This window comes from Centruroides vittatus, unplaced genomic scaffold (genome assembly GCF_030686945.1).
Source record: "Centruroides vittatus isolate TY-2023 unplaced genomic scaffold, ASM3068694v2 contig_7, whole genome shotgun sequence".
Taxonomy (NCBI): domain Eukaryota; kingdom Metazoa; phylum Arthropoda; class Arachnida; order Scorpiones; family Buthidae; genus Centruroides; species Centruroides vittatus.
Genome location: NW_027122442.1, coordinates 3,785,798 through 3,797,450, shown reverse-complemented (window position 1 = coordinate 3,797,450; position 11,653 = coordinate 3,785,798). Strand labels below are relative to the sequence as shown.

The following is an 11,653-nucleotide window of genomic DNA, read 5'->3' as shown; positions in this document are numbered from 1 at the left end:
CTATAATCATACAATTTAGCAAAATCGCTGTAGAGGAAATTGCCGCGAACTTTGATGTTAGAAACAATAATGTAACGAGACGACGACGTCATCTCTGTTTATATCGAAATATATTTTAAATTAGCAGATAAGCCCACCGTTGATCGGGCAAAAAGTAACGATAGCGAAGATTAAGATTATTACATTATAGCCGATCTTATCCGTTTACACATAATGCAAGAATTAGGTCCTCCTGTTTCCAGACTAGACTTTTTAGATGGGTCTAAAAATATGTTTGATTTTCCGCAAAAACACATCTGCGCCTGTAAATCTTGCACGCCACTTTCTCTTAACACTTCCGTTGTTAAGGAATACACTTCTTCCATCCCCGCGTGGGATGGAAGAAGTGTACTAAAACGCAGTTAAAAACAAAAACTTGCATCTAAAATAGTATAATTTAATAGAAGCCGAGTTCTTCGTGGTAAGCCTTAATCCTGTCCCTCTCCCCCATGGGGGGAATTTCGAAAAATCCCTTCTTAGTGTACGTTCTCGTAGCGTATCCTGTGTGCCAAATTTCAACTTTCAACTTCTAACCGTTTGGGCTCTGCGCTTATTATTATTATCATCATCAACCCATGTCGATTATTTATGTACAATACGAGTATATATACAGATTATAAACACGTTACTGAACGCCATTTAGTAAAATCGTTATAAAAAGTTTTAATTGGAATAAATTTGAGATTTTGTAATTTTGAGTAACATTTTGAATAAAATTTATTTGTTTCCGTGCAATTTTCTTCTTATAAGCATAAAATTAAGCCGTAAAACTGAATTAGCTCTATGGGAAACCCTCGTGAACTTTGACCTGTCGACCCGAAATTTTCTCCAGTGCATCACTGATAACGAGAAAGGCTTAAGTTTAAAATTTGAGCTTTCTAGGTCCAGTAATTTTTTCTCTACGAGCGTCTGAAATGCCGGATGAAGAAAAATAAGAAAATACAGCTTATTTGCTGTATATACCGTTATTCAGTGTGAAGCATTTTCTGAGGTAACAGTTTTAGGGAAATTGGAAAATACAGTATCGGGTCACTAATACAGATTTGAATATTTTGTTATTAGATGAAATCAAAAATCCAGTTTATAAAGTGCTTTAATATTTAACGCTTATTATAAAATGTTTACAGTATGCATCATTAAAGTGGTTTTAAGTAGCCCTGTTTAAATTACAATAAAAGATGTTTCTCAGATCAGTACTAGTCTATAGATCAGGGGTGGCCAACAGTTTTTGCCCCCGGACCTAATTGGAAAGAAAAATTTTTTCACGGGCCGAACGAAATATTAAAATTAAATCACGTTAAATACAAATACGCTGACCCGGGCGGCAGGTCAGGTTTGTTCGAACAGAAGTTCCTGACGCATGCGCAATGTCATTTTCCAATGCGAAGAACCGTACAAGCAAAAACAAAAAGTGACGGGCAGGCGGCGCTGTGCGTCACAAGTCAGCATAATTTATGCTGACGTGTGACGCACAGCGCCGCCTGCATCATGCAGCATGCAATCATGCAGCGGAACGGCAGATGAGTTTCAGTGAGTGTGGGGTCTTTCGTTCTTCAAATAGTGTAAATTTATAACAAACGAATACAAAAGTTGTAAATCTATACAATGGAATTTTTTTTAAAATGTAGTAGTATCGCAAATCATCCATTCGACCAATTATTGGAAGTTAAGTAGCTAATATTGAAAAATTAATCGCGGGCCGTATGTTGGCCACCCCTGCTATAGACTGTGGTAAAGTTCTAGTTTTCTGACAGGTTGTTTAATAATAATAATTGTTATAATATGTTGTTTGTGGACTGAAAACACACTTTAAAATTTAAAATAAAATATAGTAATTGAAATTAAACCTTTCAGTCATTTAAATTAATATTTCATAATAATTGAGACATAATTGTAATAGTACAAATTGCATATTCTAATGAATAATTGTTGCTTAATAATAAAAAATATTATTTTAAGACGTAGTTCGCTCCAACATGGACCACCATTAATTTTCTGTGATTTAGACAATACAATCCTGGCGACCGACCTTTCTTTGTAGGCTACTAGCCGCCAAAAGTCCTTTAAAAAGCACACAAATTTTCCAGTTAAAAATATAAATTTTTAAAATAGGAACTGGTGATATACGAACGCCTTCACTTGCACCATCTAACCTTCTTGGGGTGTTTCGGTATTTTATCCACGGCTATGACCGATGACGTCAGTCACCCACATTTTTTTTATAATTCTTTCTGCCCTGTGGGCACTAAGAGAGCCTCTTTTAGAAGGCCCATTATGGGTTCGGCCAGGCCCCCAATGGGGCGACCGGGTGGTGAGGGACGGGGCGCGACATATCCGAACGGACCACCCCCCGAAAAATTCCTGGGGATTATTCGACCCGTTCGGATTCGATCCCGGGTCCCCCAGAGCGGTAGGCTGCCACCTTGACCGCTCGGCCATCCGGCCGTCGGACACAGCACTTGACCCCGAATAGCAATCTTACTTCACCGTGTTTCTATAGACATTCAAATTTCTAAAACAGCATCTTAAAAATGACTTGATGTAAATTAATACTTCTACAACTTGCTCCAGTATAGGTTTTGAGGCTGCCAGCAATATTTTTGAAACTATGGATTCTCTATGCATAAAAAATTGCTTACATATAATGGAGATTGCGGCTGTCGTTTTCAGCCCGAAACGTGAACGTCGGACGTGCGAGCGCCGCCATCCGGCAATTCTAAAGGTTGATAATAGCGTTCGTTACGTCTAGCATGGCGAGTAGATCGGTTTAAACTTCATTTTTTTGTGTTTGGGGTTAAAATTATGACGTATTTTTTAAAATAATGATTATTTAAGCATTCGTGAATAATATTGTAAAGAAACAGACGATTTTAATCCAGAAATTATTTAATTATTCAATTTTTTGCAAGTGATGTGAAGTGCCTATAGAATATACATATATTTGTCTTCATAATCATTGAATATATATTATAAAAGTAAGTGTACAATGTGCGTGCCGCTAAAACTCAAAAATGAGTCCCGGTACGATCAAGAGAGTTATATGGTGTGGTAGCCCTCTATCCCCCATCCACGAAGACGATTCCCGTTTTTACCTGAAGGGCATGCTGTTGAAAATATAAGGGCTGGAAGTTTCGCCCTCTAAAAATTTCTAGAACATTCGAGAGTATTCGAGAGCATTCCACAACAATCCAGAACACACTCGAATGTTCTGGACCCAGCGCAGAGCCCAAACGGTTAGGAGTTGAAAGTTGAAATTTGGTACACAGGATACGTCACGAGAACGGTTAGAAGGGATTTTTCGAAATTTTCCCACGGGGAAGAGGGAAAGAATTAAGGCTTATTCTAAAGAACTCAGCTTCTACTGTACTATTTTAGATGCAATTTTTTGTTTTTAACTGCGTTTTAGTAGAGTACCAGGTGGCGGCCGGATGGCCGAGCGGCAAAGGTTAGCAGCCTGCCGCCCTGGGGGACCCGGGATCGAATCCGGACGGGTCGAAAAATCCCCAGGAATTTTTCGGGGGGTGGTCCGTCCGGATATGTCGGTCCCCGTCCCTCACCACCCGATCGCCCCATTGTGGGCCTGGCCGAACCCATAATGGGCTTGCTATAACAGGCCCTCTTAGTGCCCACAGGGCGGAGAGTTAAAAAAAAAAAAAAAAAGAGTTATTAAACCTGTTTAGCTGTGAGACAGTCTACCGTTATTCGGATTAAAGAGACTACCACTTGATAAACATAAAATACAGCTATTAAAGAAAATTTAATAATAATTTTAATCTTCGCTATCGTTACTTTTTGCCCGAGCAACGTCGGGCTTATCTGCTAGTAGCTTATAATTCTGTAGGAGTAGGTTTGTTCTTCCACGGGTAAGATTTATTCTCCGAATTAGGGAATGTAGACCCCCAAAGTGTAGACTGCCCTTGTGCGAGCAAAAAATGTCTAATGAACCATACCCCTGCGCGCGACCCTTCAAGAGATATAGCCCTGTAAAAATCGTCTACGTCATTTCCGGCAATTGCGATCGGGAGTCGCATCTCTTTCTCCGTTAAGCCTATAGCGTGTTTAGCAGGCACTCCGGCAAGCCGGCCATATATTCTAAATACACATCGGTAAAGTCTAAAGAAAACTGCCCACGTAAAAGGCCAAGAAAACAGACTGTACACTCACCTTCAACAGAGGCAGATGTTGATCCACGGGCACACTGATCATCTGCAGTTGGAATTAAGTCCTTTTCGCATGTCCCCGTCAAATTAAGGCTGCAAGTCCACTCGAGATTAAATTAAATACATTACCAAAGAAGATCCGTCTCCACCCTATTTCAATAATTCCTAATTTTCAAAAATCGCAACGGGATCCACAACGTTTCAGAGAGTACGAGATGACTATCGCTTGTACTAACAAATACTGGGTCGAGGATATGAAGGAGAGCACGTGGCCCGCATCGGCACTCTATTGGGCCTGCGGGCGCACTGCATTTGTATGGCTGAGAAAGCCACGTGACTTGATCGTCGTGCGCAGTGTCTTCATCGGCCTCGCATGCCTAAAACATAAGTTCAGAAGTGTTTCTGGCATAGCGACGTGGTGGGCCGGTGTAGAGAGAGGAGGATTGCTACCAGCAAGGTTCGGCGATCGTGTCCTGGCTCAGGTAAGACAAAAATAATAAGAGTTAGCTGTATTTACAGGTAATAGATGGCGTCTCCGGATGACTTCAGGCGGTAGACGTAGCCTGCGGGTCGTTTGGAAGGGGGTAGACAGTGGCTGCAGCGAGAACAGATCGGGTAGGCACGAGTAAGATCTTAGAAAGAGCACGTCTTCTTTTGCTTTTGGGCGCTGTGACCGGAAATGACGTAGGCGATTCTTTACATTCTCATAAAGGGTCGCGCGTAAGGGTATGGTTGCTTTGACTGTTTTGTTCCCACAAGGGGGTTCCCGACCCCCTCATTCGGAGGGTAACTTGTGCCTTTCTACGGCATCTTCCACCATCAACAGTATAATACGTTTGTAAAGTTTCTAAAAATTAATTTTCTTAGTTGCTTTCGAATTTACTAAAGCCACTACTTCCCTGGTAATAAGAATGAGGTAGTCCTATCGTCTGATCGTATGGTAAGAGACGCAATGCTAATTAAAAATAATTATTTAATGTTATTAAACATCCTTTAAATACTTTAAAATAGTTTAGTTTGTTTATTTACCTTCGCTAGTAACATTCGTCGTTTTTAAACGTGTTCCATTTTTCAACAATATCCCGTGAGTCAGTGACTCAAGGGATATTGTTGTGAACGTGCGCCGCAACGTATTTTACTTGGACTTAAAACGTCAAACGTGTACTTCTGCTTGCGGTACAAGTTTAACGTTTGAACTTCGGACGCAACCTCTGTAATATTTGAGTTTCTTGACTTTGCGAGAGTTAAAAGTGAAGTTCATTGGAAAATGCAAGTTGTGCCTTGTCTGCGTTGTAAACTCCGGATTTACATTAGTTTGTCCAATCATAGTTTCAGCTAGTTCGTCGCTTTCACGATTTTGCGAAACAGTTGTAACAAGTTCGCAGAACACAGGTTAAGAATCACTGACCTAACACAATATTAATTCATGCAGCAACATTGCAGATGTAAACATTTCCACTGTCGTCCGTCCGTCCGTCCTTCGTTAATCTCAAGAACGGAGTTAGATGAAAATCGAGACCAAATATGGAAAGTTTATTTTTAAATTAAAATATAACGAAAAATTGCAACCCGGCATTGTAACAATGTCACAATAAGCAATTGCTCGTTATTATCGGATAATATATGATAGAATAAAAATCATAATGTTAGGCTAACAAGTTTTAGGAAACGGGCCTTATATATAATTAAATCTTCTTTTTAAGTTAGGCCATCCTTTACGCCGGATCTGGTTACACTACTGTAATTCTGCTAATGTTTTATATGTATAAGCTATACATAATTTTTAAGTTAGTTAATTTAGAATACATAACTTTTACTATAAATAAAATTAAATAAGATGTTTCACTATTGAGATGATTTTTGTTTTTAAAACTGCTTATATTTAAAATTGTGAATATTTTCATTTGTATCCTTTAAAATTACATGCAGTTTTGTCAATATTAACGTTCGTAACTGATATATTAAGAACTATATTAAATTTAAATGATTTCAATTAAAGACGAATTATCGCATTAATCCAGAGGTCCCCAAACTTTGACCGTCGACCTCTTCAGAGATTCCTCGACCTTTTATCGAATCCTCTCCTCTTTTTTTTGGCAAAGATAGTAATAATAAACCAATCTGATAAGTCAGTATTAATCCAACGTTTTCATAAAAAAAACGATCTACTTAGTGTGCAAATTTACATTCTGAATTGTCGTATAGAGAACCCATCAGACTAAATTTTTAATGGTCAATCAACGACAATGTGAAGTTAAAACATCACGCAAGTAACTTTAATAGGAGCAACCAATGTAAATAAATCTTCGATTTGTAAAGTGATTGGCTCGCGTCGTTCGGGGGCTAGACGCTGGTTCTCGAGGAAGCGCATGAAATGGAATACGCGATCGAACTCGGTAGCTACTTCTTATTCGCGCTACCACAAAACGTGATTATACGGAACGAACGAGTTGGGATTGAATGGGTTTGGTCGCTTCTCTCGGTAACACATTCCTGCAACTAGTCGCTGGACACGTAGCCTTAGAAACGAAATCAAAACGTAAGATATTCGTACTTCCTTCTGCTTCATTACTTGTCGTTTTTAGTCGACTTCCTTCCTCCGCTTATAATACCACAGACGTTTCAGAACATATTGTAGCAATTAAAAAAGATTCTCGCTAAATTTCTACACGGGAAACTGTGTAGTTTCATTGCGCCCACACCAAATTTACTTATTTTTTTAAACAATAAATAATAATTGTTTTTATGAACTACTGATTTAGAATTATTCATAATGAACTTCGCGTTGTTCTTTTCCGTTTTATCTGCGGTCTCAGATCGGCCCATTTCTGGAATTCTCGTATCTGACGCGACGAGTCAATTACGCAAGATAATGGAGCGCAATGGCGTAAAGAAAGAGACGAATTTCGTATCCCAAATGTAATACGAAAATAGATTTATTGATGAGTATCCAGTGACACGAATTTACAGTATACGTCTAAATCACGCCGCGTACACGCAACTTTCTCGGACAGTAGGAATTTACACTCGAGTAAAGATAAACCGACGAACGTTCAGGTCTGACCATCGGCTTGCCAATTCCGAGGCACCGTCGGACGCTTTCCATCGGAAATATCTCCAGTTCGCACCTCCAACGGTTCCCCGGACAAAAGGTAGCCGGTGCCGCGCTCTCTTTTCGACTCGTCGTTCCGAACATGATCCGACTCTCGGAAAATGTCCCAATCGAAGACGACGCGTCGTCGGCAATTAAAAAAAGCCGAAGGGGAAGACGACGCAATTGCGAGGTCGGTACGCTGTCGATGTCCCCTGCCGGTCGCAGTCGTGCTACCAGGTCAATCGGATGAACTAGTCACGAGCGAGTGGGACCTGTCACTCGCTTCTATCGCCAACGGGAAAAGATAATTTAATCAGTTCACTGAACATGGTTTTTTCTATAAAAGTTTTGGAACGTACAGTAGAAACTATATTTAATCTGCGATGGAGGCAGATCTGGAAAAGGCGACATGTTTTCAGAAACATAACGACCGAAGCCGTCGTTTTTAAAAGGATTCACAGATAAAAACCCGTCCGTAAAATGCGTTGACCCAATCTCACACGCCCTGCTCCGTGGGTTCTTCCGCTGACAGCCGGGGCAACGCGCGGCGTACCGATCCTCGTTTCTCTTCGCGTCGAAGCGACAACGATAAAAGTGTTACGAAAAATTTTAGTTATATCGAAATGATCTTTCGGTAAAAATAACAAAAATTACTTACAGATCGTCGTCGAGCGTGGTCCTCCGTTTAACCTAACAACAACTGAATGTACAAAGAAAAATGTAACATTTAAATATCTGTACAGGAAAAAAGCCATTCTCGAGAACGGAGCTATACAAATATGGCGAGCGTCCTCCGTCGATAAAAAACAACGACTCGAAACACGGAACGAAGACGCACGCGACTCGGAATTGAGCGGAATGCCGTCGGCGCCAAGTGCCGGTCGAGACGTGCCAAGACGAAGGACGCCCGACGTCTTCACGATTACGACTTTTCTACAATTACGTCCCGAAAAAATTTCTAAATCTTACGCTTTAAATTCTCACTAAAAAAAGCATCGTCTAAAGTTCCATCCGACGTCTCTCCCGTCGGCCAGGCGACGGTGTGCTAGGAAGCGCCTTCCTGTGCTATCACCGTCGCGCCGTTCGTCTGCTGCAACGTTCCCGTTGCACTGTTGGACGCGTGTAGATTATGTAGCAGTTCGTCACTAGCACCACACGTTGCGCCGTCGCCGCGAGTGGACGTCGCGCTACCGGAGACTAGCGAAACTTCGGCGCTGAGAGCCTGAAGGGGATACTTGCCCACCGAAGTCAGTAACTGTTGAGTGGCGGAATAGGCGGCCCCCGCCTGAGAAGTAACTAGAAATCCATTCTGATAATTCATTTGCGACAGGGCAAGCACCTGTTCCGAAGAATTGAGCAGCCAGTGGCCCGAAGAATTGGCCACAGAAGGTCCTCCGGTAGAGGCGGCCGAGTTTTCTTCTTCCCTGCCGCCACCGCCTCCACCCCCATTACTGGGAGTGGGCAGTTGGGACGTCGGGTATGACGTCTGCGAAGACGAATTGTTCTGTCCCAGGCCATATAGAATCGACGACAGAAGGGAAGGCGTGCCTGGCAGATATCTGTTCTCAACGGAGTTCTGAGTAGATGCGCTTCCTTCCATATACTGTGTGCTCATTCCAAATCCAGATTCGGGAGATATGGCGTGAATGCCTGCCAATCCGTTCAATACTTGAGTGTGAGCCACTTCTGACGTAAGAACTGGAACGGAAGCCAATGGATTATGCAAATGTCCTTCGGTGACCGAAGTGGTCAGGGTACTTTGTGCGAGGTTATCCGATGTGATACTAGAAAGGGCCTGAGAGAGCGAATTCAAGTCACTGGTAGAAAGGCTGTTGGAGATGACACCCAGTCCTTCCATGGGTCCTTGCGCTAGCTCGTGGAATGCGTTTTCATCAATGGCGCCGGCTAAGTTATCTGCACTCAGGAGACCACCGTGAATATCGATAGTACCGGCCAATTCGTCGATGTCTTGTCCCGTGGCCGATAATTTGGCCAGAGATTCTTTAGCCAAATGCACGTCTTTCGACACGGCTGCCAGCGCCCTCTCTAATTCTTCCGTCTCTTCCTTACTGGGAATGTACTCGCCGTTCCTCGCTTCTAAGAAAAAAAGTCGCATATTAGTTTTTAATTAAATAATTCGTTAAGAAAATATTTTAGCTTAACTCTCAGAATCATTAACATAAAAATTTATTTACGAAAATATGACACTTTCTTTTGACAAAATTGTTTGCACAGCATTCTCTCCTCTAGCGAAATTTTTAGAGGACACAAATGGCTTTACAGAGAATATCAAATAGTAACGGTATGTTTTAAATACGCAAACTGAATTTTCAAATGTATATTTTGAAGTAAAATATTTTTGAAATAAAAAACGTTTACTAATTACAATCTTTACGGATTTATGTTAATCTTTTTATCTAAATGAGGATCGAATTGTTTATCTTCAAATTTCACTTTTCAATATTAAAAAGTGGTATTCGGATTGACAATTTGAACATGTAGGAAGATTTATTCTTTTTACCTAAGTCTCCAAAATTATGAATCCAAGCGATACGGAAATGTTGCTGACTGAATAAATTTAGTTTGATTAACACAAAATAATTAAATACTTCTGTAAGTTATAAAAAAAATATTCATTACATTCATTTAATTTCTTAATTAGAAATTAAATAGAAAAACGCCGTAATAAAATTCTCAACAGATATGTTGAGAATTTTATTACAATGTTTTTATATACTTATAATTAAACAACTATTAATAATTAGAGCATGATTTACCTGAAAATAAATCGCTAAAGGCATCATCTGGAATTTTATTTAAAACTTCCGTAAAATCGTGTTCTTCTAAAAGTTTAGTTGCTTGATTAGCTAATTCGACTGTGTCTAAAGGTAGTTCTAATGATTTATCTATGGTACCTATTAAAAAATTTTAAAAATATTTTAATATAAATATATAAACATATAATCAAGTATTGGAAAAAACAGTATGGTTGCATTTTATGTAATCTATAGAATTACAGACTTAAAAGTTAAAATGAGGTGTTATATATTTACATATGATTTACAAAAGTTTCAAGATTAAAGGCTAATTTACAAAATCAAAAGTTCACATTAAATAATTTTTACTTATATTTTTCTTTTTTGTGTTACAGAAAAAAAAAATATTCTTAAACAGTGAGAAACTAATTAAAATTGCTAAGTTATATCAAGATCAAATTATAAACATACCTGGTAAGCTATTAATATGAACTTACCAGAAGAGAAGAAAGCAAAATAATTAATTGAAAGCTTTGTGAGATTGCCAAATAAAAGAGTACTGAAATACTAGAATTGTCAAAAAACAATCTAAATAAGATAGTTAACTTTGAATGATAAAATTCTAGACAGATTAACCAAATTATCTTGGATCTCTAATAACAGATCATGTAAATACTTTTTAAATTATTGCATACTGGCATCATGTCAGAAAAAATGGCAAGTTTCACTTGTGCAGAGAAAGCATATTGTAAATTAAAATATCATGAAATGAATAAGCCAGGTAACTCTAGTGCAGCAATGGTTTCTTCTGGTTGGTATGATTTTGACCAATGGTAAATGTAATACCTAAAAAATGATTTACACATGATATAAATCAGTGTTTTTCAACTGCTGGTTCACAAAAAATATTTGACTGTACTGAAACTTGGCACAGTTGATTATGGGTGACATCTAAATAGTAATCTAGAGTTACTGTATGTAATTTGTTACACACAGTAACTCTAGATAAGTATACTTAATAAATAAGCATAATTCATAGTTGCATATAATTACTTGATTTGCATAAAATTATCCATAATTTTATAGGTCTGCAATGAGAAAAAAAGGTAGAAAAACACTTAAAGAATTGATTTACTGAATTTATATAAGTGTAAAAAAAACATTGAAAGATAGCTTATTGTGAAACTGGGGAACAAGTGCACAAACTTTTGTGCATAACCTTAAAAAAACCAGAAACAAGAATAAAGCCTTAATTAGGAAATGACCAGAAGATTGTTAAAAATTAGTCAATGAGGACTTCTTGAAGAGGTATGAAAGAAAGTCAAATTTTGTTGGGATGTTTGTCAAAATCACTGACAGTAACCACATTGAAAACTTGTACATATTGACAGAACTTAAGTGTTACTGTATATGTCAGAACTAATTTCAAATCTATCTTCAATAGTGTAATCATAATAAAGTGTCAAATTCATTTATTCCATTATGAAACACCCTGTACTGTGATTGAATCAAAAGTATTACACAGATCTGAGACTTGGGTAACCACAAAATAACAATTAAAAAATAACACATTTTTTTAAAAAAGAAATTAAGAAATTATGCAT

At 38.7% G+C, this 11,653-nt stretch overlaps 1 protein-coding gene across 4 annotated transcripts in view; it reads right to left on the bottom strand.

Moving 5' to 3' along the window:
- Nucleotides 1-7,117: 7,117 nt before the first annotated feature.
- The window catches only part of LOC136980490 (INO80 complex subunit D-like), a 104,905-nt gene continuing 100,369 nt past the window's right edge, over nucleotides 7,118-11,653 (bottom strand). For all 4 annotated transcript variants that reach the window (XM_067276615.1, XM_067276617.1, XM_067276616.1 and 1 more), the window contains 2 exons: nucleotides 10,071-10,208; nucleotides 7,118-9,390 (listed from right to left, as the gene is read on the bottom strand). In XM_067276615.1, coding sequence (XP_067132716.1) covers nucleotides 8,339-9,390; nucleotides 10,071-10,208 — 1,190 coding nt within the window. In that variant the 3' untranslated portion in view covers nucleotides 7,118-8,338. The remainder of the gene's footprint in view (nucleotides 9,391-10,070; nucleotides 10,209-11,653) is intronic.